The following is a 26,950-nucleotide window of genomic DNA, read 5'->3' on the forward strand; positions in this document are numbered from 1 at the left end:
CTGTAGTACTACATTATTACGAGAAGAGCCTCACTTTTGCATAATTGTTAATATGTCCTGGTTATACCCATGAATGAATCCAGACAGCCATACTGAAAACGATCTCTTGTGAATTTTTGGTATGAAAAAAATAGAAGACTGAAGCCATCTGACTTGATAGTTGTATAAACTGATAAATTGAAAAAGAACGGTTTTAGTGAAGACTTTTTTATTCAATATTTTTCGCGTTTTGCTGATAAATGGATTCAGTTTCTTGCAGTACACTTTAATATTTTCTTGCTTCGGAATTTATAAACAATATCCACTTAAAAACGTTAAAATATTTCTGTATTTTTAAAATTTCATTGTTCAACTTTTTTATGTGTAAAAGATATTTTTTGTTTATTTGTTCAATAAAGTTTTTCAAGCACACCAATAAGTTCAAAGAAGGATTTAAATAGTGATACTGTACAAATCCTTGGTTCAAATCGTGAGCTCTTTCTTTATTTTTCTACTTGAAGATATGAATTAGTAAACTCGGGCAGTTTCGGAAATCCTTTTGCAATAAAATACACTCAAAATTTTTTATACAATTGTCAATTTCATAGAGTTTATATAAATTATGATATACTTTCATGAAAGTAACCTTTAAGTGTTTTAATGTTCCCACTTAACTGTAAACATGATTACGCCCATGTGCAATTGGAAATTAAGCAAGCAAGAATCAATTAGTCAACTGTTCTCAAATCTTTATATTTTGTGCTATTACAAAATCAAAGTTGGTTGACACAAGTGGAAACAGCTTGCTAACATTTAGAATCACTTTTCCTAGGAAATACAAGTGATTGAATGTGAGTGGAAAAAAATAAAATGTCAATTCAAAATGTAAATAAAGCTTTAAACACAGCTTGTTCGAGATTCATCTTGCCATAACATACTACGATTGAAAGTGAAGTTAGCATTTTGCGTGTTATTTCAACTTTGAAAAATTAGGTTTGTGTCTAAGCTGGGACATAACATATTGACGGGTTAGTATGCTATTCCCAGTTGTAAGGTCGTTTATTCGTGAGATAAAAGACTTTTTTTTTAATAACGCCTGATATAAACTTTTATAATAGAAGAACGTGTTATCTAACTAAAATAACTGACTATTTCATGAAGGAATTTAATTGTTGAAAATTGACTTGTTCGTCGTAAAATAATATTTAAAATAAATGACATTGAAAGTTATCACTATTGAATAAGTTTTGTCTGTGCATGTGATGTTATATCACTGCTATCATTCTATTCGGTCACTCTGCAATTCTTTTAACATTTCTATTATTTCCATCGAAGGACTAAAGACAACACTGCATGCTTTACAGTCAGCTTTTTTATTAATCAGGACTCTTTTAATTTATAAAACACATCATTTGTACTCTGACGAAAAGTTGTCTAATGTGAAACATTCCACATCACCTTAGATTATATAATAAACACCCCTCTTCCAGTATTAAAATAGTTTAAATATGCACATCAATAAACTATGAAATGATGACTTCTTTAGGAAAAAATAAATTTACATTCACTTTTTATGAAATTTTTAGATGCTTTGATAGTTAAGTCTTAGGTGATGTAATTAATTATTTTATTTAAGTTAAAAAAATAAAGACAACAGTAGTATACCAATGTTCGAAAAAGTGTTGAAAAACTTTAATGATTGGTTAAATTTTTTCATCAATATAATTTTAGGTTCGAATTATTACGATTAACCGTTCTGATATTAGCTGTTGGAATTGCATCATGCAATCTGATGGATAATGAAACATATAGACAGTTGGTATTAAATGAACACTCTACATACAGGAAGATACAGGGTGCTTCAAACATGAACAAACTGGTAAGTTTTCGGTTCACTTCATTGTATATGATTCTCTCTAGAAGTTAACATTCTGACCATTGACATTGTATTATTGCATAAATCTGATTCAAAGCTTGGTATCTATGATGAGTTTTAATATGGTACTGTTTATAGGATTTAACGTTTGACTCTATCTCATACGACTTTTTGTGGGTGTTTTGTCATTTGATTTTGCCATGTGATTATGGACTTTCCGATTGGATTCACCTCTGAGTTCAGTATTTTTGTGAAACACGAGCGAGATTTTAGCATTGTTTCCTTAATTTTCAATCTGAAAATTACTTCAAACTAAATGTCCACGTCGAAGTAAGTGCAATTTTAATCACGTTCAAAATAAATCTAATTTGAAAGTAACTAAACCCTTGATATACCATTGCATACTAAGGTAGTCAGTCCATATAATGATCATTAATGAAATATATGATAAAGGCATGGGATGATCAACTACAGAATGAAGCTCATAACTGGACAAAAGCCTGTATTTGGGGACACGAAGGTGGAGGTCGCTGTGATAACAAAGGACTTTTCATAGGAGACAATTATAAAGAAAGGATTTCCGATATGTTGAAATCATGGTATGACGAGAGCAACGAATACAACTACACTGGGATATCCTGTTTGCCTTCTAGTTGTCATTATACACAAGTACGTAAATAATCAAATATCATGCATAAGATAATTAGGGTGTTATCCAACTACAATAGAACAAAAGAACGTATAGAAATACAAATACAGCTTTCAATACTAGACAATTATCTATTTACAAGCCATTTCCCCTTTTTGGTTTGATCTTTTTTATACGTGTAATTCAATTTCACTAAATCTAAGATTTTTAAACGTATATATATAAGTTTATTTAATGTCAATATTCATTAGAGGAGAGGCGAAAGATTCCAAATGACTTTCAAACTCCAAGACAAACCGACCACATCATCTCAATAGTTCCTTTTATCTGATTGAGTAGCCTTTAACAGATAAATTAACATTCTTATTATCCCGGCTAACGTAGGCATCATAAAATCCAACGACAAATTTTCACAAGAAGCTTAATCATGTTTCTCTCAGCTGTTTTAAATATCAAATTAGATAATGAGAAATTCATTTGGAGCACTTTCGATATTTCCCATTCTTAACGACATATTTGAAGTAAAACTGCAGGTTCTAAAGGACTTGTATTAGGCGGATATCAATACGTCGGTTCCCAACGTGAATCTTTCAAATTAAAAATCACAGATCGGAATTTCCTTCTGAGATGGATTAGAACTTATAATTGATTTCATAATAATACGGTAAATAGTCCAATAACAGTATCAGTTAAAAAATGTTCGACAGATTTGTCCACACATCTTTATGCAAAAACAGACATTTAATTTTCACACATTTCGCAATTTTCAGATGGTTTGGGCCGAGACAAGAAAGATAGGATGTTCATTGAACAAATGTAATTTCGGGATGTTCCTATGCTGTTTCCACGATCCCATGTATGTCAGAGTAATCGATGTCAAAAAAACAAAGTTTTGCATGAATACAAGATGATATATATGTTGTTCTTTGATAATAAGACAGCATTTAATGTACATTACAAAAAATCAAATGCAAAATATTACAACAAGAGGGCTAAACAAGACCTCCAACGATAAAACGATAAACTACGTTCATGTTATATTTAAACATTCTAAAATGGCGCCAAGTCTAAGTTAGAAGATGTTTTAGTGTTCGACAGATGCTAAATAATAACATCTCTATGTGATTTTATCAATTGATACAAAAAAAAAGTAAAATCACAAAATTCCGAACTCCAAGGAAAATTCAAAATGTGAAGTCTCTAGACTAATCAAATGGCAAAACCAATAGCTCAAACACATCAAACGAATGGATAACAACTGTCATATTCCTGATTTGGTACAGGCATTTTCTGATGTTAAAAAAATATGGACTAAACCTGGTTTTATAGGTAGCTGAATCTGCCACTTGTATGCCAGTCGAATAAAATTCCATTATTTTGAAAACTATGTGTGAACAAAACAAACAGACATAATTTTTGTTTGATATACAAAGAAGTTTTGCCATTTAATCGGCAACTTAATGACTCTCAATGCATTGTCGCAAGGTCCTTTAAATAATTCTGATCGAACGTGTTAGTGTATGTATACATCAGACGCAGCAAAACAAACACCAACGCTTAGCATTGGTTTTTCACCGAATTGAAGTACTCCATCATTTGTATCAGGTTTGTATTTATTTTTCAATCACTAATTTCTATTGTTTCATATGTTTATCCAAACTTTCTTGTTGCAATTTTTGAAATTTATAATATATCCCTCTTTCATTGACAGGTTTGACAGAATCATGTGAAGATGGACTTGAAACAAGAGTTGTGTGCTAAATGTCAAAGTTATTGTAATAATTCAGAAGCTTTTATGGTTGACAATTGTAGAAAAACATGCAATTTTTGTCAAATTTGACAAAAACACTGAAAACAGGTGAACACAATATAAAATTTCAATAAACAATTGTGTGTTTCTCTTATAAATCATTAAGGTAGTATCTAGTGTATGATAAGTTAGACAATATCAAAAGGTCATAACAACAATTCAGAAGTCTAACGATTGCAGTGCTTTATTCAACTATATTTGGCAGTCATCAGCTATACACAGTCTCGTATCAATATCAAACAATTTGGTGTTTATTTTTTTTTAACAATGTCCACACGTCTTTCTACAATTTTTCTTCATGTATGCTGCATTGTCCACACATGACCATTTCCATCCAGCACATTTTGCGTCTCCAGCCTTATCCTCACATGCTGGTCCTTAAAAAAATAAAGTAGATATACTTGAACAATTGTAATTGTAACAATTCCTATGAATATCGAGTTGCTTTCATTCAAGGTTAGAATTATAATTTGGTTTGCTCCATAATACGATAATGTATTGAATCATCTACATTAGAATAAAGGTCCGTGTAGATACTTACAAACATAGTTTGATACATTCCCAGCACAATAGTTTTCCTTTAGGGTTTATTTTATCTATATTTGATTTCATACCATCCAATCTAATGAGAACTGGATTGAAATCTTAAACAAACAATTATTGCTCACTTCAAGGATTAGTTAAGAAAACTGACATTCATACGCAAGGAGGGATTAGAGGTAAATGAACAAAGGGAAATCCCATAAATAATAAAGGAAAATGTTCTTGTGTAAAGGAAATAGAAAAAAGTTGAATTACAAAAATACCGAACTCCGAGGAAAATTCAAAACGGAAATATGATTTTGTAACAAGTTTTTACCTGTGCAAAGACCATCGTCACATGTCTGTCCTTCAAGACATTTAGAGCATGCATCTCCCTTGAAGTATGGATACTCAGACATATCATTACCCCTAGAACATAAATCAAATCATATATTTTCTATCACTTATCTACTAAAAGACACTCATTGTCCAATAATTTCCTATTCTTTATGAATGATACCGTTGATAAGTTTGGTATACATTGAATCTTATGAGTAGAAGAGATGTTTGTCGTGGATTTTATGAATTAGAATTTTGCTTTAAATAAAAACTATACGAAAAAAATTGTACCAATAGCTTTATTTGAAAGTAAATTTGGTGTCTTGTATATATTGCTACCCAGCGTTTATTTTACAGTCTTTTATTGCTTGATCAACGGAATCTCTAAATTGATGTAAGAGACTTTTCCAGAATCGCTCAAATAAATATAGAAAAACCTATTCATTTATTTCCACAGGAAACTTGAAAGGTCAACGAATCATATTATGTGATTTGTGAGGTTAGTTTACATGGACAAGTCTTTGCAGAAAAGGAAAAAGAAAACATGCCAAATACACAACATAAAAACTATCAAATGTAAAACTTACATTGGATCATAGAAACAAGCCAAGTACAATGCATTCTTTATCATGCGTCCAGAAACTGATAAATAATCACATTTATTTATAACACATCCAACTTTCCTTGTTTCGGCCCAGACTACCTAAGGATAAGATAAGTTGCATTAGAACAAATATTCTGTAGTATAATCTAAATATGAAGAGAGCATAACAGATATATAGATCCTTGAAAACTCACCTTGTGAGATTGATGTACCTTTTATATCGACACTAGTATACATCTTCTTTTCTATATTGCAAAAAAAAAATCACATTACTAACGGTCAGATGAATATGACATGTTAGGAATATGACAATTGTTGTCCATTCGTTTGATGTGTTTTGTCCTTTGATTTTTGCCATGTGATTAGGGACTTTCCGATTGAATTTTCCTCGGAGTTCAGTATTTTTGTGATTTTACTTTTTATGATAAATTTCTACTAATTTTGTACAAAAATCCATTGAGAGGTTTAGCTAGCCATGAAACCAGGTTCAAGAAAATGCCTGTACCCAGTCAGGAATATGTCAGTTGTTATCCATCCATTTGGTGTGTTTTATCTTTTGATTTTGCCATTTGATTAGAGATTTTGAATTTTAATCAGAATTCAATATTTTTGTGATTTTACTCTTTTGTTTTCATAGTTTTATTACGGTCTTTTTTTTAGCATAAGCAATTTTTTCTATCGATGCTATTTTCAATTTTGAACTGTTCAACACATATGGAGTTTGATAAATAAATAAGATTGTTATACATCATATTATACAATTGTAAAAACTGAATAGAATCTACAGCATTCAAACAAAAACCGCTTGTAGTTACGACACGAACTTTTTTCATAAGAGCGTCACTGGTTAGTCTTGTGTGGACGAAACGCGCGTCTGGTGTATTGAATTTTAAACCTGGCACCTTTTGTTAGCTATAATTCGTGTTTCTCTGTTCTATATGTTCTGCAATTTATTTGTATTGTAGTCCTATCATGTAATGTTGTCATTTTAATGTTATATTTTACATAGCCTTAAAGCGGGAGGTTTGGCATACCACAAAACCAGGTTCAACCCACCATTTTTTTTATTATTAAAATGTCCTGTACCAAGTCAGGAAAATGGCCATTGTTATATTATAGTTCCTTTCTGTGTGTGTTACATTTTAATGTTGTGTTTCTGTTGTGTCGTTGTTCTCCGTGTTTCCCTCAGGTTTAGTTTGTAACCCGGATTTGTGTGTTTTTTTTCAATCGATTAATGAATTTCGAACAGATGTATACTACTGTTGCCTTTATCTAGACCTGTACATAACTTAAGAATGTATCCGCCACCTGAAATTATTCAAACTTTTATCGAAACTATGTTATCTTAGTTACCTGCGTATAATGACAGCTATACAAACAAGCTTTCCCTGAGTAACTGTACGTGTTAATTTCATCGTACCACCCTTTCATTGCGTTTTTAGCCATCTTTTCGGCATCGTCTCCGGTAGCAAAAGCTAAGTTCTCACCGCGACCTTTACGCTGATGATCGAAGTTACATGATTTTATCCAATCGCCTGCTTCCTGTTCCAGCTCTTCGTCCCATACCTTGTAAGAAATTAATTATTAATTATTGATAAAACATACAAGTTCATTAACACATCAAATCACGTTTCAATTTTCTGAATTTTATTTTTAAAAAGATGATACAAAAACAGTAGGTAATTAACAATATATGTCTTTACATTTGACATAATTTTGCAGCATTGTCATTAATTAATGCTAAATTTATGTCAATTATGAAGTTTAAGGAAATTTTGCAAAAAAAAAATTCTATAAAAACACGAGTTAAAGAAGGTTATTATTTCTGAAGCAGAAATTTTTGTACACTGAGCTTACTTTAAGCATCTTTGAGATAGACAATCTATTGATTTAGAATTACAAAAATAAGATGTAGTATAATTGCCACCGAAATTACAAATGCGAAACAATTCAAACGCGGAAACTAACGATTCGATTTATGTACAAAGTATTGAATGAAAATAAAATATGACATACGGAAACGAACGACCACTCCTTCTACTTTTGTCTACCTCTTTTCCGTACTAATGGCGAAACAAGTAATAGCTTTTCAAAAAAAGGCTAGCCGTCTCTTAGCTGATGAAAATGGAAAGTGATCTCGCTTTGTAGATTAATTCATTCAGAATAGCCTTGTATATCAATCAACAAATTTTACCACACACGTGAGGTCACACGTTATGAAGTAGTATATCATTTAACGTTGCGTTTGTTTACAAAACTCCAGAAGATTCGACTATTTATAGATAAAAGTTACCTGTGTACCAATATCATGAATATGCATATGATAAATGACCAGGCAAAATCTAATTTCTAAAATAGAGAGGACAAATTCGATACTCTACGGAATTTAAAGACATTTACTAGGTTTGGATTGTCCTAACTAATCAACAAACTTTGAATATTCACGTCTCGTAATATCTTCCAATCAGGTAGTAGTTAGGCATTTACGCACTGACTGTCCATCGTTCAATTCTTAATAAGTCTCCGAGAAGACGTTGATAATTTCGACAGAAGCTTACATCCACCATAAGATAAAAACACTAAGGGCCAAAACTAAACTGAGGGAATTGCAAGAAACCAACAGAATGCAGTTTCATTTTACAAAAGATATGGATCTGAGTTATGATGCCGTTGCATTTTATTTATTTCAACAAACATCAATTAAGATATTATTACAAGATTTTTCACTTAGCGTTTATAAAATGTTGGATGTTGTAAACTATTAAAATCATACCAGCTGGTTCATGTTAGAAGCTCCCTGTTTTCTTCTGTATGCAGAATGTTCATCTAATAACAACTGTTTGTATTTCTCAGTATCTATAAGTTTACCAGCTGACATGACAACAAAACAGAGGAACCACAACAACAACATAATGTAACTGACAAAGAAATCAATACATCATTGGAATTTAATGTTAACACGCACAAGTATTTAAAAAAAACCAAATGACATCTAAATTGATGTTTAAGATGTGTAACGAATACTCATGAAAAATATTATTTTAAGTGGTTGTTCTTTTTTGCACTAACGTGCTAATAGTCTTTTTTCGGGATCCCAACTATTTTCACTTGCCCAATTATACTGTTGAAATTAGGAATAAGATGTACATGTTGCCTTAAATACAACATGACATTTTAACTTTAGAAAACACAGAACTAAATTTTTTTGACATTTGATGAAGTTGATACAATGATTTAGTGACACTAGAAATATGACACCCACCCTCGGCCGTTGGCCTATGAGAATATCATATCTCTGTGGTTGATAAATCATCAAAAGGCAATAATCGTATATCAACCAACAGAACAAATGAAAAATAACTGTCATATTTTTGATTTGGTACAGGCTTTTCCCAACATGAAATGATGAGAACGACCTTGTTTTATAGTAAGCTGAACATCCCAGTTGTTTATAGCTCTGTTATTTTGACAAAATGCAAGGCTCAAATTAATGCTGCGTACAAAGTAAAAATGTTCAGAAGATGAAACTTACTTGTGTGTCGAGGATTAATAGCATTAACAGCAACAAATTAATGTACTAGATAAAGGCAACAGTAGTATACCACTGTAACAAATGCAGGTTATATACTAAAATCGAGGGAAACACTTAAACTATAAGAGGAAAACAACAAAACAATAGAACACTGAGGTGCAACAAAAAACAAACGACAATGTAAAATACTAGATAATGCTCATTCTGTAGGTTACAAGGAAGTAAATACAGTTCTGTGCGCCACCTGTGTTTTACATCCAACATAAAGCCCAGAAGTAAATATATTTTTTTTTTTATGAATATGTATGATATTTAAAGAAATGACTTTGGTGGAAGAAAGGTATGTATTTATGCCACATTATGTATACATTTAAATAATTTTATTGAATCAGCAATAATTTTCTTAACCTATCTGTTGTAGAGGTGAGCGTCCCAATTTTTGACACAAAAATTAGGTTCAAGCCAGACGGTAGTTGTTAAGAACCAAAATTTAAAGTAAAAAAAGCTGCGGCACCATATGGTTTTTTGGTACTGAACAACACCCAAAGGTATGATACTCTGTGATTCAAAAGACAAATTCCTCCTTAATGCTAGGGTAAGTTAGTGAGAAGGGGAAATGTTAACATTGTCGGCAATGCAAATAATTACTTCATTTTAACCTAAAGGTGGATTTCCAAATTTTTAAGTTAAGTTCCTTTTTTCTAAAAATCCTTTTTTATATTAACCTTTTTGTTGATGAATCTGAAAGAGAAACATAATGGACGAATTTTGGCAAAAGCAGAAATTGAAATTGTTTTATAAATCTGATAAATCACACAATGAAAAGGGTTGTATAGTATGGACTGGTGCAACTTATGCATCTGGCTATGGTTATACTAATGTTAAATGGCTATCTGGTGAGGAAAGTAGAGAGAGAATCCATAGATTTGCATACATGGTTCAATTTCAGAAAACAAGAGATGAAATTCCAAAATTTAATGGTCCTGAGGAGTTGGAATGCAGTCATTTATGCGGCAATAAATGTTGTATTAATGTACATCATCTCGTATTTGAAAAACATGATGTTAATCAAGAGCACATACACTGTCAGAATCAGGGAATTTGTTGTAAATCACATCAACCCTTTTGCACTGTTTAAAGGTTATTATAGTTTTATTTGGATTTCTTTTTTTTTTTGCTGACTTGCTATAGGGGTGGTCCTCATATTTGGCCTTCTCTTTTGGGGGGGCGGCAAAAGCATATTTTTTTAGTACGCTATTTCCTCCTGGTGTCTTTCATATAGGTCGAAAAATATTGCCCGCCTTTCTGAACGTGAAACACAGGCATCGATTGTTTTCTTATAATTTTTTAACATATTTGTTGTTTTCTGAACTTGTTTTACAGCTTGGTAAACTTTACTGTTTGCAGTTATGGAACAGCCAAGTTTGTCACATAGGGTAAATATTGAGTTAGCTGTCCCTACATTGACAGAGTGTGCTGCAGAATGTGCCCGTCCAGAGGTGTTCCTTGAAAAGGTGACATTTTTAGGTATAGATGTTCGTAAAGCACGATTGAAGGCTTCAACTTTCTGCGTGTTGGAATTTAGTTTAGTTTTTTCCATCATTGCTGGGCACATTCTGTAGTTCACACATTCACGCAGAATCTCTGATGATTTTTTTGTATGCTTGATTCCGAATTTTTTCCCCAGTAAAGCTCTCTTTCCTAGCCAGTTGTTATTTCTTAAACCTTTGCAAAGTAAAGAGTGCTTAGCACATTTCAGGTGCCAGTCCTGATAGCAATCAACAATTGCATCGGCCGCAAATGTTAATTTATTTCTTATCAGGTCTATATTATTCCCATATTTGTCAAAAGCTTTACATATTTCCCCATGACACCTTTCAGATAGATCGATTGCAAGTTTGTTTTGAATCTGAGTCCTTAATTTAACAGTATTCCCTTTCAAGATGTCACATAACCTGCTATTTTTCTTTATGAAAAGCCGGTGATTTTTGGAAATGTGCCGTGTATCAAGCTGGTGCGTTGGTTTAGTTTTTGTTACGCCTTCATCATGTAAATCAGTTGCTGCCTGATATGCACCACTGTCTGGATCGGTTGTGAGATACTCGACTTCCATGTCATTCGACTCTTTCAGCTCTTGAAGTAACTCTTTAGCCCATGTTTTTTCATCGCCAATACTTTTTTCAAATGGGATTGTGGCAGAACAGTCCTTACCCAAACATTGGTGCTCATCTGATGGTTTGAGATGTTTACCTTTTGAGCAAAGTTTATTGTGCACAACTAATCCAATAATGTCATGCTGCTGTGTGACATTTTCTGCCAAGCTGTATATAACTTGAGTGGCAGGTTGAAAAGGTGTTTTTCCCACTCCGGAATACAAATTGTTGTTGTACATCCCATCCGATTGTGCATTTATGGCGTTTGGATTTGACTTCCCATTCTGTTGTTGCATATCTTTAATTCTTTCACGCCTCATTTTCATATCATTCTTATTTATTTCTTCTATTTCAGGGAGTATTTTATTACACGCATCCTGGATACCTCGAGCTGATGGTGGTGGCAGATTTGTACTTAAGCAGAGTCGGATGTAACCTGCTGCAGCCATTGGTGTTTTACTCAGTCCAACAGGAAGTCCAACGTTAACTTTGGCTGGTCTCCTGCCTGGTTTGTTGGTATCAATTTCTTCATACAATGAAAAATATTTTGAATGATATGTGCAATGTGTACATTTCATTTGTTCTCTACAGCCTAATCCTCTTATTTTTTCTTTTTTCATATCCCAGTGGAGAAATCCATTACACACTGGGGATATACTGGCATGTTCCTTGAAAGCTGTATTCCACATTACTGCATTTTGGTTGATATGGACATACCGTTATAAACAAGAGTTCCCTCAACCAACATACATAGATAAACTCAAGACTTTACACCGTTTTTCTTTATTTCTGATTGCCTAAGGTATTAATTCTTTTAAAATAACGGTGTTTCGGGATTTTTTAGATTGGCTCACTCTATAAGTGGCCTACCTTGGGTCCCTTTTCAAAAGTCTCCCAACTAATGCCGGGTTTCGGCAAAATATTCTTTAAGATTTCTGCTGCGTTTATACGCAATGATAGGCACTTTTTTAAAAATTTGTCTGCATATTTCATCTGACTGTAAATTATTCCAGGACTTTCTTAATGCTCTACCCAGCCCTTTAACTGCTGGGTTATATTTAGTTATGAGAGTCAAAGGTATATTTTTCTTAATGGTCTTTCTAGTTAATGTATGGCAACGTTTAACTTTGTTGCAAGTATCTGAAATCAGATCTCTAGTAATTCGTTTATTATATCCTCTGGCTACTAATTTTAGTTCAAGGTTAATTAGGTGCTTGTTCAAATCGATTTCATTATTATTGTTTCTAATGTGCCGTATAGTTTCTCCCACCGTGATACTTTTAAAGGTACTCTGTGGATGAGAGCTATTAGGTGGCAAATATTTATAAGTTTCTGTCTTTTTAATGTGAGATTTGACATCCAAGATTCCATTTATATGAAATCTATTACCTTTATAAACCTCTAAATCTAGGTAGGTCATTAACTCTTCAGATACTTCATATGTAAATTTTAACAGATTGTCGATCTTATTAGCAATGCTAAAAAATTCCTCTATTTGTAACATATTACCAGTGAAGACCATAAAGCCGTCATCCCTATATTGACAGTGTAATTTAATGTGTGTTCTGTACTGGAATTTATCTAATATCATCTTTAGTATAGAGGCCAGATGTAAATCTGTGCACGTAGGCGATAAAATCCCTCCCATGGGGGCGCCTATTATCTGTTTATAGATGTGTCCATTAAATTCAAATTCATTGTTTTCTAATACTATTTTAATTAGCTCAGCTAAATCTGCTAAATTGGGGATTTGAAACTATATGATAGCTTGTCAATTTTTTCTAAATTGTTGACTAATGTTTCTTGCAAATCTTTTATTTGCATGTTTGTATACATCGAAGTAACATCATAGGCAATCAGAAAACATTTGTTTTCTATCTTTTCTTTCTCTAATTTTACAATAAAATCTTTAGAGTCTTGAATGAAGAATGGATCTTTCATCAATAAAGGTTTAAAAATTAGATCTAAGAATTTTTCAATTCTACAAGTCGGGGAATTGCTTTTGTTGACAATAGGTCTAAATGCAACCTCAATATCTGAATGGTTAAAACCTTGTTTAATGATATTTTTAACTACCTCTGGGTTCATTTTGTGGATTTTAGGTAGAAAATACATGTGCCCATGTTTTGGGTTATGACTCTGTGTCAGAAAATTATATGTTTTCATATCTATTTCTTTTTGAGAAAACAATTTCCTAATTATCTCTTCTATCTTTTTACTAATAGATGCAGTATTAGGTTGTTCAAGTTCTACGTAGTATATGCTACGTAGGTGATTTTCTCCTGCTCTCGTATAGTTATTCTTATCTATTAATACTGTAGTATTATTTTTGTCTGCTTTAGAAATATAAATCTCAGAATTATTAGAAATTTTAAATAGTGATTTACGTTCTACTCTCGACAAATTGTCTTTAAATGAGTTCACCTCCAAGCTAGATATAGCCAGCATTGTGTCTGTTATATAATTTTCAAGAGCATTGTTGCACCTTGGAGGTACATGTCCTGTTTTTAAGTATAATGGATGGAGTTCTGTATTTTCTGATGTGTTAGAATAACAAAACCTACATCTCATTTTCCTGGCTAATTCTATAAAATCTGCCATAATATTATTTCTGACATGAAATATATTAGGGCTCGGAACAAATTTAGTTCCTTTACTCAGTAGGAGGATCTCTTCATTAGATAATTTTGTTCTAGTAAAATTAAGAATAAATTTCTTATTGAACTCAGCTCGAGTTCTCTTATTTCTTTGGGTTTTTGAATTAACCCTTCTCTTGCGATTTATTAATCTATAAGATTTTCTAAAGCGTCTGCTACCCATGCTGACAAATCTAAACTACACATGCGTGCGCATTAAGACAGCCCACTAGAGAATAATAACATACTTCCATAAATATTATCTATCATTTAATCAACAAATTCTACACTATAAAGAAATAATCGAAACGCAAAAATCGAAACGCAAAAATCCATCAAATAAGAAAGTTCACATATAAAGTCCGACTATACAGTTGAATGAAGCACTAAAAACTATACTAAAAACTAGTAACTGTAAATTTTCTTTCTCGGGAATATTTAAAGTTCACATAAAATCCTGCTTTATTCCACTAAAATCTCTTTTTGAACTTGTCTTTTGGCTTAGCCACAGTTGGCTTCCTGGCCAGAGAGTCTTTATAACTCTGGAGTTTACTACTGTACTCCTCAATTAATTCTTGTGCTGCTTTAAAAAGTTCCCTTCTTTCGTTGTATTTTTCTGATTCTTGAAGCTTAGTGTCTGCTTCTTGTAGTATGTCGTCAAGTTGTTTCGACACTTCTCGAATGCCTTTAGCAAGTGCTTCTGACAGTTGTGATAAGGCAACTGTTTTAAGATACTGTTGTATATCTCGAACTTTCTCCTTGATGTGTTCTTTTGATGGATGCTCCATCAATCTTGGAGTAAATTTCATATCAACACTCATGTAGGGAGGCAGTATTTTCGAACCCTTGGCTAACCTTAGCCCTTCTTGGATAGTGTTCAAATTGTGCTTCACCTCCATTAGAGTCCTAAGCTCATTGATGGCTGGTTTCACTAGATTTCCAGGCCCCTCCTGTGGAATCACTTGTATTTCCTCGGAGAACTTCGGCCTACGTATTTCTTGTTGAGCCGACTGTGGCATATTGACATCACCAGTGGGTTCGTTTAAGTTTAAGCGGTTTAAATCCATTCTTTTCTTATTATTCAATTTCAACTTTAGCTTATCTTTGTCTGAAGGCATTTGAATGAATGAGGATTGTTACAGTGTTGCCTTGTACTCGTGTGGTCTCTATCTATTACCACTCTGGTCATAAAATATGGCAATTCCATCAACTAGCTTGTGACTTATGGAATCTGTGTTTCGTTCAGAAAAGATAAAATTGTAAACGGTGACACTATGTCTCGAGTATGTATGGATCATAGTGACAGAAAAAATATTTTTCCCACGTAGATACTCTCGGGAGGGAAAACCTCGTGGCACCGCCACAACATAACATTATAAACAAGAGTTCCCTCAACCAACATACATAGCTAAACTCAAGACTTTACACCGTTTTTCTTTATTTCTGATTGCCTAAGGTATTAATTCTTTTAAAATAACGGTGTTTCGGGATTTTTTAGATTGGCTCACTCTATAAGTGGCCTACCTTGGGTCCCTTTTCAAAAGTCTCCCAACTAATGCCGTGTTTCGGCAAAATATTCTTTAAGATTTCTGCTGCGTTTATACGCAATGATAGGCACTTTTTTAAAAATTTGTCTGCATATTTCATCTGACTGTAAATTATTCCAGGACTTTCTTAATGCTCTACCCAGCCCTTTAACTGCTGGGTTATATTTAGTTATGAGAGTCAAAGGTATATTTTTCTTAATGGTCTTTCTAGTTAATGTATGGCAACTTTTAACTTTGTTGCAAGTATCTGAAATCAGATCTCTAGTAATTCGTTTATTATATCCTCTGGCTACTAATTTTAGTTCAAGGTTAATTAGGTGCTTGTTCAAATCGATTTCATTATTATTGTTTCTAATGTGCCGTATAGTTTCTCCCACCGTGATACTTTTAAAGGTACTCTGTGGATGAGAGCTATTAGGTGGCAAATATTTATAAGTTTCTGTCTTTTTAATGTGAGATTTGACATCCAAGATTCCATTTATATGAAATCTATTACCTTTATAAACCTCTAAATCTAGGTAGGTCATTAACTCTTCAGATACTTCATATGTAAATTTTAACAGATTGTCGATCTTATTAGCAATGCTAAAAAATTCCTCTATTTGTAACATATTACCAGTGAAGACCATAAAGCCGTCATCCCTATATTGACAGTGTAATTTAATGTGTGTTCTGTACTGGAATTTATCTAATATCATCTTTAGTATAGAGGCCAGATGTAAATCTGTGCACGTAGGCGATAAAATCCCTCCCATGGGGGCGCCTATTATCTGTTTATAGATGTGTCCATTAAATTCAAATTCATTGTTTTCTAATACTATTTTAATTAGCTCAGCTAAATCTGCTAAATTTTCATATCATTCTTATTTATTTCTTCTATTTCAGGGAGTATTTTATTACACGCATCCTGGATACCTCGAGCTGATGGTGGTGGCAGATTTGTAGTTAAGCAGAGTCGGATGTAACCTGCTGCAGCCATTGGTGTTTTACTCAGTCCAACAGGAAGTCCAACGTTAACTTTGGCTGGTCTCCTGCCTGGTTTGTTGGTATCAATTTCTTCATACAATGAAAAATATTTTGAATGATATGTGCAATGTGTACATTTCATTTGTTCTCTACAGCCTAATCCTCTTATTTTTTCTTTTTTCATATCCCAGTGGAGAAATCCATTACACACTGGGGATATACTGGCATGTTCCTTGAAAGCTGTATTCCACATTACTGCATTTTGGTTAATATGGACATACCGGTTTGATCTGCTTTCTCTTTCCCAGGTGGCACTTGTTCTTTTTTCTCTTGCGTCCCTGAAAGTGAGAATAGGTCGCCGTTGTACTTAACAGCATTGCCAAAATGTATTGTGAGAATATTTTCAAAATAAATGTGAATTACCTCCCTTATATCATATTTTTAATTGTGCTCTTTTAATACTTTTACTATCTTGAAAAATGAATTTTGCCTACTTTTGTGTAAATATAATGATGATTTTATATTTTTAATGTATTTGTCACCTGATATATATTTTCTTTCAATTTATATCTTGTATTCAAACAGAATTGAATGTTTTTTTAATAGACAGTCAGAAGTTTATACCTCTTAACTTATTTATATATTTAATTGACATTTATTCATAACTTGTTAATTTATAATTTCAAGAGACATTTTGAATAATAATTTATTCTTACTTTGTTGTTTTAATAGGAGTCTGGACAGATGTTTCCTGATTTTGTTTTGGTTCCCTTTTGCGGAGAGAATAGTCCGAGAAAGACCTATCATCTTTGCCAACAGTTTTCAGGCGGCCAGCTCCAGATTTCTTTGAGTTTGCATTTTTATAGTGAGTATTGGTTCCATTTCTTAAAACTTTTCCAGTCAGTGTTTCCTCAGAACTTTTCTGGTCTTTATTATATGGATTGTGTCCTATATTGAAGGAATATTTATTTCCTTTTTTGAATTTTGTCACAGGCATAGCAAAACAATATACACTTGCAGAATAATTTAACTTGACTTTCTAAATAAATTGAAATAGTGATTTTATTGTGAAACACCAAAAAATATCTAAATATAAATATTGTCATCACTGGGAGGCTGACTCAGAGATATAGGCACCCAATCTATTATTAGCCTAAATTTTCATCCAGCACCAGCATCACCTTTAAGCACAGTATGTGTAATGTAATGTCAGGACTGATGTAAACAAACACTGTCATGGAATGTAGGTTATCTCAGTACACATTTTAATTTAAATGAAGTTGTCTTTTTTAACTTTAATACACCTTTTATGACATGAAAACTGTCAAAAATAGATGAAACAATGCTATTTTCAGTATGAAGCATAACTTTTTAAAATTTTTGCTGTGTGCTTTATGCAATTATTTCTTTATATGTATTTTATGTAAGCACTGACATGTATGTATCTTATGATATATTGAAATATGGATTGAAAGTCAGAGTGAAGTTGTCAGAATGGTTCTTAAAGTTGATGAGTGGAAAAATCTCAGTAAATTTGGTATATTCCGTCAAATTGGGGTTACTCCCCTTTTCATGTAATTTCTCAGGAAATATGACAAACACTAAATTCAGATTGGCTTTATTTTGTTACATTCATGTATCCGTACTAAAAAAAAACACGACTTATATTATTCGAACAGAATTGGAATCGGTATAGGTTACAAGGAAGTAAATACAGTTCTGTGCGCCACCTGGTTTTTACATCCAACATAAAGCCCAGAAGTAAATATAATTTTTTTTTTATGAATATGTATGATATTTAAAGAAATGACTTTGGTGGAAGAAAGGTATGTTTTTATGCAACATTATGTATACATTTAAATAATTTTATTGAATCAGCAATAATTTTCTTAACCTATCTGTTGTAGAGGTGAACGTCCCAATTTTTGACACAAAAATTAGGTTCAAGCCAGACGGTAGTTGTTAAGAACCAAAATTTAAAGTAAAAAAAGCTGCGGCACCATATGGTTTTTTGGTACTGAACAACACCAAAAGGTATGATACTCTGTGATTCAAAAGACAAATTCCTCCTTAATGCTAGGGTAAGTGAGTGAGAAGGGGAAATGTTAACATTGTCGGCAATGCAAATAATTACTTCATTTTAACCTGTAAGTAATGTCGTAATGGAGGGAAAGATGACGGGGATTGTGGTAACAAAAAATTGAACATATCCGTGGTTATTTGTGTTAAGTTTTTGTCTACGCTGAATTAAAGATATATAGCAGTGACGGTTACATAACAAGTAACGGTATGATAGTGAGAGAAAAACAGTAGGATGGATTGTCATTTGTGTATTTCACTTCTATAAATACATTTTAAAAACCGGAAAACAATTCAGTGTTTTTAAGAGTATGGATCATTAATTACAGTAAGTTTCAGATTACATGTATGGGATTACTTTGTATTAACAACATTTTTTCTAATTTATATCCTTTTTAAATTTCGTTTTCCCTTTTTTTTTTAATTGAACAGTAGTATATACACTCATCATAGATATATAGATTCCACAACTGCAACTAGTGTGTTACGATATTTCTCCACTCGAGACAGTTAAATTTTAATATTTAAAGCGCGTGTATACTTTTTATGTGACGTTAACTGGCATGGTCGCCTTTTTTCATGACGTCACAATAGGAAAACTCTCGACCAATCATTTGCTGAGAACAGATTTTTCACTAGCGAAGAGAATATTTTTCTCACAGTGTTCAAGAAATGTGAAAAATAGCGCACAAATTAGAGAAACCAGGGTTAAATATTGTATTTTCACCAGACGCTCGTTTCGTCTACAAAAGACTCATCAGTGACGCTCGAGTCCAAAACGTTTCAAATGCCAAATAAAGTATAAGAGGCTCAATTTAATCAGTCAACAGAAAGATACTGATTCATGGAAAGATTAGTTCCCCATAGATAGACGATTAAAAAATAAAGGGAAGTCTTGTGAACTTAAACTACCGGTAAAATATGGAAAGTTCTTATCACCGCTTTAAAAGTTATTTGATTTACTTCGACGTTTGTATTAGGATTTTGATTTTTAAATATTTTGGTATCTATGATGAGTTTATTTACAACCACTGGGTCGATGCCGCTGCTGGTAGAGATTTATTTTCCCGAGGGTATCACCAGCCCAGTAGTCAGCACTTTTGTGTGTTGACATGAATTATCATTGATATGGTTATGTTTATAAATTTACTGTTCACAAAATTTTGAATTTTTGAAACACTAAGGCTTTTCTCCCTCAGGCATACCTTAGCTGTTTTTGGGAAAACTTTTAGGAATTTTGTTCCTCAATGTTTTTCAACTTCGTACTTTATTTGGCCTTTTTAACTTTTTTGGATTCGAGCGTCACTGATGAGTCTTTTTCAGACGAAACGCGCGTCTGACGTATATACAAAATTTAGTCCTGGTATCTATGATGAGTTTATTTACATACGATCATCCCTGAAGAGATATTCATTGTAGAAAATTGTATAATTTTTGGCTCTTTGGTCGAGTTGTGTCTCTTTTATAGACACATTCCTCATTTCCATTCTCATTTTTTTGTTGGTACCATAAACGTTATTCTATTTATTATGAAACTCAGTTATTGGTCTTTCGTTACATTATCATTTATACTAAATAATACATTCTTTGGTTAACCGACTTTTATTTATGTTAAACGTTTTACTGCAGTATGACAGTGCATTGCACTTGGACATCAGTGACAGAAAAACCAAAACAATTATGATGAGTATTAATATGCAAAAAGAACAAATTACAGTAGTAAAATGTGTTTAACATGCACATAAATAGTCATTAGTAGTTAATATCTGAGCTATTGAATAATGTATCAAGATCAAAGAATATATCGATAATTAACACAGTTTTCTGTAGTACTACATTATCACAAAAAGAGCCTCACTTTTGCATAATTGTTAATATGTTCTGGTTATACCCATGGATGACTTCACGGACAGTCACACTGTAAACGACCTCTCTTGAAGTTAAAAAATTAAAGGGCTGAAGACTTTTTTATTCAATATTTTTCGTGTTTCACTGATAAATGAATTCAGTTTCTGGCAGTATATATTTCACTTTAATATTTTCTTGCTTCGGAATTTATAAACAATATGCACTCAAAAACGTTAAAATATTTCTGTATTTTTTAAATCTCATTGTTCAACTTTTATGTGAAAAAGATATTTTTTGTTTATTTGTTCGATTAAAGTTTTTTCAAGCACACCAATAAGTTAAAACACGGATTTGTATAGTGATACTATACAAATCCTTGGTCCTAATCGCGAGCTCTCTCTTTCCTTTTTCTACTTGAAGATATAAACTAGTAAACTCTGCCAATTTTGGAATTTCTTTTGCAATGAAATACACTCAATAATTTTTATACAATTGTCAATTTCATAGAGTTTATATACATTAAGATAAACTTTCATAAAAGTAACCTTTAAATGTTTAAATGTTCCCACTTAATTGTAAACATGAGATTGCAACCATGTGCAATTGGAAATTAAGCAAGAAAGAATTAATTAGCTAACCATTCTCAAATCTTTATATTTTGTGCTACTACAAAATTCAAAGTTGGTTGACACAAATGGAAACAGCTTGCTAACATTTAGAATCACTTTTTCTAGGACATACAAGTGATTAAATGTGCGTGAAAAAACTTTAAATGTTAATTCAAAATGTAAATGAAGCTTTAAAACACAGCTTGTTCGAGATTCATCTTGCCTTAAAATAGTACGATTGCATGTGAAGTAAGCAGTTTGCATGCTATTTCAACTTATGAAACTAAGTTTGTGTGTAAGCTTGGACATAACATATTGACTGGTTAGTATGCTATTTGATGGTGTAAGGTAGTTTATTTGTGAGATATGAAATACTTTAAATTAACGACTGATATCAACCTAAATAATAGAAGAACGTGTTATCTAACTAAAATACATGACAAGTTCACGAAGGAATTTAGTAGTTGAAAATGTACTTGTTTGTCGTAAAATAATATTTAAAATAAATGACATTGAAAGTTATCATTATTGATTAAGTTTTGTCTGCGCATGTGTTGTCATATCACTGCTATCATTCTATTCGGTAACTCTGCAATTCTTTTAACATTTTTGTTATTTCCATCGAAGGACTAAATGGAAAACCGCATGCTTTACAGTTAGATTTCTTATTAATCAGGACTGTTTTAATTTATTAAACACATCATTTGCACTCTGTCGACTAGTTGTCTTATTGTGAAACATACCACATCAACTTAGATTATATAATAAACATCCATGAACGGTTCAGAGTACTTCAAGTATTAAAAAAGTTTAAATAAGCAAATTTTCAGATGCTTTGATAGTTAAGTCTTAAGTGATGTAATAACTTTATTTAAGTTTAAAAAAAGAATATAAAAAATAAAGGCAACAGTAGTATACCACTGTTCGAAAAAGTGTTAAAAAACTTTAATGATTGGGTATTTTTTTTCAGCAATTCAATTTTAGGTTTTAAATGCTACGATTACCCGTTCTGATATTGGCTGTTGGAATTGCATCATGCAATCTGATGGACAATGAAACATATAAACAGTTGGTATTAGATGAACACTCTAAATACAGGAAGATACAGGGTGCTTCAAACGTGAACAAACTGGTAAGTTTTCGGTTCATTTCATCGTATATGATACTCTTTAGAAGTTAATCTCATAACATTCTGACCATTGAAATTATATAATTGCATGAATCCGATTTTAAGCCTGTTATTTATGATGAATTTATGATGCTGTTATAAGGAGTAATTTTTATAAATTCCTGTTACAAAACTTTGAATTGTTTGAAAAACTAAGGATTTTCTTTTCCAAGGATAATATTACCTTAGCCGGATTTGGCACATGTTTTTGGATTTTTTGTTTGGTCCTCAGTGGTCTTCAACTTAGTTCTTTATGGCTTTACAACTATTTTGATCACTGATGAGTCTTATGTAGACAACACGCGCATCTGTCATTATAAATTTTTATCCTGGTGCCTTTGATAACCTTTTCCACCTACAACTAAGTTTTAGCATTGTTTCCTTTATCTTCAATCTGAAAATTACGTCAAACTGAAATGCCAAGTCGAAGTAAATGCAATTTTAATCACGTTCAAAATAAATCTGGTTTGAAAGTAACTAAACCCTTGATATACCATTACAAACTAAAGTTGTCAGTCCATATAATGACCTTTTATGACATATATGATAAAGGAATGGGATGATCAACTACAGAATGAAGCTCATAACTGGACAAAAGCCTGTATATGGGGACACGAAGGCGGAGGTCGCGGTGAAAACAAAGGACTTTTCATAGGAGATAATTATAAAGAAGGGATTTCCGATATGTTGAAATCATGGTATGACGAGATCAAAGAATACAACTATACTCGGAAATCCTGTTTGCCTTCTAGTTGTCATTATACTCAAGTATGTAGAGCATTCAAAATTTCAGAAAATAATATATACGCTTTGTTTTATTAGATCTAAAATCTCAATTGTTTTGTAATCGGGTATCAAAATGACAAAATTCAAATACAATAAAAATTCGTATATAAAAAAAGAGAGATGTCACATATCTACATGAAAAGTTTTGTTGAAGGGGCTAACCCACAAGTGGGATTAATTTTCATTTAGTGTGAATCTGGGTAATTTAAGCAGGTAAACTATTCCCGCCGTGTTCTACCTGGAACAAGATTCATAGTGTGTACACGGTACTAGATATAGAAATTAAGTAAACCATTCCCACCAAATTTGATCTTTTTTATACTAGTAATTTCCCTAAATCTTAGATTTTTAAACAACAGATATATTAGTTTATTTTATGCCAATATTCCTAAAAAGAAAGACAAAAGAAACCAAATGGCGTTCAAACTCGAAGAAGCACCGACTACACCATTTCAATAAATAAGAAAAAGAAAACGAACGAAAGACAATTCACAAAACACAACATAGAAATTTAAAAATATGTAAAAATTAAAGCATTTTCTTATATACACATGGAAAAAAGTATTGCAACACCAAATTGAAATTGAAATTAAAAAAACACTCTTTATTTTTTTGTGATATAATTTGTTAAAATAGAACAAGTTAAACATTATTTAAATATCACCTGAGTTTAATCAATAAATATCGACTCGATAAGTTCTTATCTGCACATGCAGCTACTGTACCCGTAAACAGCAAAAAGGTGTTTTTATTTTCATTGTTTCCAACACTTTAAACAACCAAGTTTATAAAGTTATGTGATTGACACCTTGTAATGGGTCCTCCACAACTCATAACTGCAGCAAAATGGCAGATTATCAGCATGAGACAAGCGGGAGTGTCGCTGTGACAACCGTACGTATTGTTGGTCATCACCATTCCACTATAAGTCGTTTTGAGAATAAAAATCAGCCAATAAACGATGTTAAAGGCCTTCCGAGATCAAGAAGACCCCCTATACCATCTGCTAGGGAAAATCAAGCATAATGAAGGTTGGTCAGAAGGTAACTCATCGCATACAATACAATCCTAAAACGAAAGTGGTGAGCATACAGGAGCCTTTTAACAAGAACTGTTCGAGATCAACCCATCACTACTGGTTATCGTGTGATAAGACCATTTCACGGACCTTTGCTTACGAACAGACACACACGTGTCTGTATCAAATGTAGTGCAGAGCTCGCCAAAATTGAAAATTAGCATCGTGGAGGAAGATCCATTGTTCCAATGGAATTCGGTTCATCTTTCTTGGCCCAATCATAGCCCGACTTTAAACCATATCGAGCATATATGGGACATTATTGGGCGTAAAGTGCGCGAAAGGACACCCCAGTTAAAATACGTCATGAAATAAACAATGTCCTTCATCAGAAATGGTTGCTGCTACCTTAGCAACAAATTAGTCGATTTATGGCAGGAATCAGAAGACGTTAAACGGCGGTTATCCGTTTGCATGGAGGCTGCGCACAAAGTACTAATTCTTTGGCGTATAATGATCATCCATGATGTCAACAATCATCTTATGATCAATTTTGAAATGCCTGACATTGTAAAGTTCCACTACAGTAAAAGTTGTAAAATGCATTTTTTTGTAGAAAAAACACTTCATTTTGTTATTAAAATTGTGGTTAGATAAATATTTTTTTTTCAAACATTTTTTGTTCGTTTTAAGGCCAATGTTATCATAAACTATGTTTCAATATTATTTTACAAATATTTTATGATATTCCATCCAAAATAAGAGGCTGATTTTTCAAGTTTTAAAAAATCAAGGTTTTGCAATACTTTTTTCCATGTGTATATTATCATTTTTACATTTGTAACAATTTGTAACTTTGTCAGTTAACTGTATGAACTATTATTTAATTCAATTTTATAAGATAATGAGAAATTCATTTGAAGCGTGACTTTATGTATTTCCTATTCTTAACGACATATATATATATATATATATATATATATATGAAGTAAAACTATACAAGGTTCGAAAAGAACTATGTGAAGCTTCGAAATTACCAATCTCAGATAGGAATTTCCTTTTGAGATGGATATGAAACCGCTTTATATTACATATTATTGCGGTAAGTAGTCCAATAATAGTATCAGTTGAAAAACGTTCAACAGATTTGCCAATAAATCTTTATGCATTAACAGACACTTATTTTCCATATATTTTCTTAATCATTTCTGAATGTTTCAGATGGTTTGGGCCAAAACAAGAAAGATAGGATGTTCTTTGAACAAATGTAACTTCGGGATGTTCCTATGCTGTTTCTACGACCCCATGTATGTCAGAGAAATCGATGTTTAAAAAATTAGCTTTGCATGAATACAAGATGATAAATATGTGGTTCTTGGCAATAAGACAGCTACTGATGTACATCACGACATATCAAATACAAAATATAACAACTATAGGATGAAATAAGACCTCCAACGATAAACTATGTCCATGCTATATGCACAAATTGCGAAATCGCACCAAATCTAAACAAGTCCTAAACGAACTGCCAGATCACTGTTATAAATTCATGTAAGATTAAAATATATCAAGGGTCAAAAACAAAGTCTAGTTAAGAAGATAGAAGTAGAACGGTAGAGGTTAGAACAACTGAATTAGTTTGCGATTTTCTTTGTTTAGCTCTTACTAGCCGGTGGCGATGCAATTTGTTTAATTATAGTTCTGCATATATTATTTTTTCTATTTTATTGAGTGCATGATAACAATTTTGTTGCAGGGGCAATAATCTGTCTGAGTACCCATACCTGAAAGGTATTCCATGTTCTAAATGTCTGGCGAATGAAGGTTGTGATAACGGACTATGTACAGGTAATGTAATGCACGAAACGTTTATTACTGAAACAGCTAAATGTCTTGCTATAGAAAATAGTAAAAACGGTTATCTGAAAGTCAAGTGATATTAAAAATTGTAGTTTCCTAGAATATATTATAGTGTTCAACAGATGCTAAATAATAGAATTTTGATGTAAATTTTATCAATTGATGATTACTTAAAAACGACATCCGAAAACATCCATTGTGTCATTGACTTTATATTATGTCATTTTTCATAGACAGTTCAGATTCAGTAAATGAGCGGGTACATTTAATATGTGAACACTTTATTACTTTGAACCATCATTAGTACTGCTTGATTTACTGGTTTTTCTAACTTTAATGCATAATCAGGACTGAAACAAAACCACCATTAATGAAAAAAGTTTGTTACTGTAGAGGGGATGATTGAGATGAAGTGTGGGATTATTAACACAGAAGTTTTTCCTTTCAACCGGCAACTTATAGGGACTCTCAATGAGTTGTCGCAATGTCCGTTAATTAATCCTAATCGAACGTGTCTGTGTATTTATTCATCAGGCGCTGCCAAACAAACACCAACGTTTTGCATTGGTTTTCAACCGAATTGAAGTACTCCAGCATATGTATCAGGTTTATATTTTTTTCAATCTCTTATTACTATTGTTTCGTATGTTTATCCAAACCTTTTTTATGTATTCTTTTCAAATTTTATATATACATGTATATATATATATATTCATCTTTCATCGACAGATTTTCATGTAGCAGAATCATGTAAAGATGAACTTGAAACAGAGTTGTGTGCTAAATATCAAAGTTATTGTAAGAAATCAGAAGAGTTTATGGTAGACAATTGCAGAAAAACATGCAATTTTTGTAAAATGGATTGATTTGGACAAAAAATAATGAACACAGGTGAACATATGATTAAATTTCTTTAAACAAACAATCGTATTTTTCTTTATCTCTTACAAATCCCTAAGGTAGTATC

General features: G+C 32.2%; 2 protein-coding genes across 13 annotated transcripts; one reads left to right on the plus strand and one right to left on the minus strand.

The window, feature by feature from the left end:
* The first annotated feature begins 751 nt into the window (after positions 1 to 751).
* Positions 752 to 26,908, plus strand: LOC143046531 (peptidase inhibitor 15-A-like). 11 transcript variants are annotated; one of them, XM_076219698.1, is made up of 7 exons: positions 9,727 to 9,859; positions 18,521 to 18,647; positions 22,119 to 22,280; positions 22,869 to 23,084; positions 25,342 to 25,427; positions 25,880 to 25,971; positions 26,713 to 26,908. In XM_076219698.1, exons 3-7 carry the CDS (start codon positions 22,140 to 22,142, stop codon positions 26,847 to 26,849), a joined length of 672 nt encoding a protein of 223 aa, XP_076075813.1. In that variant the 5' UTR covers positions 9,727 to 9,859; positions 18,521 to 18,647; positions 22,119 to 22,139; the 3' UTR covers positions 26,850 to 26,908. The 11 variants fall into 11 exon arrangements, with proteins under 11 accessions (XP_076075865.1, XP_076075859.1, XP_076075813.1 ...); XM_076219690.1 differs by lacking the exon at positions 9,727 to 9,859 and adding an exon at positions 17,346 to 17,478; XM_076219735.1 differs by lacking the exon at positions 9,727 to 9,859 and adding an exon at positions 17,773 to 17,856 and having other exon boundaries at positions 22,133 to 22,280.
* Positions 4,483 to 9,582, minus strand: LOC143046513 (peptidase inhibitor 15-A-like). 2 transcript variants are annotated; one of them, XM_076219679.1, is made up of 7 exons: positions 9,378 to 9,494; positions 9,312 to 9,347; positions 8,553 to 8,697; positions 7,133 to 7,345; positions 5,763 to 5,878; positions 5,174 to 5,265; positions 4,483 to 4,691 (listed from the first exon to the last, which is right to left on the minus strand). In XM_076219679.1, exons 3-7 carry the CDS (start codon positions 8,688 to 8,690, stop codon positions 4,576 to 4,578), a joined length of 675 nt encoding a protein of 224 aa, XP_076075794.1. In that variant the 5' UTR covers positions 8,691 to 8,697; positions 9,312 to 9,347; positions 9,378 to 9,494; the 3' UTR covers positions 4,483 to 4,575. The 2 variants fall into 2 exon arrangements, with proteins under 2 accessions (XP_076075794.1, XP_076075786.1); XM_076219671.1 differs by lacking the exons at positions 9,312 to 9,347; positions 9,378 to 9,494 and adding an exon at positions 9,501 to 9,582.
* Positions 26,909 to 26,950: the final 42 nt, after the last annotated feature.

The sequence above is a fragment of the Mytilus galloprovincialis genome, chromosome 1 (genome assembly GCF_965363235.1).
Source record: "Mytilus galloprovincialis chromosome 1, xbMytGall1.hap1.1, whole genome shotgun sequence".
Classification (NCBI taxonomy): Eukaryota; Metazoa; Mollusca; class Bivalvia; order Mytilida; family Mytilidae; genus Mytilus; species Mytilus galloprovincialis.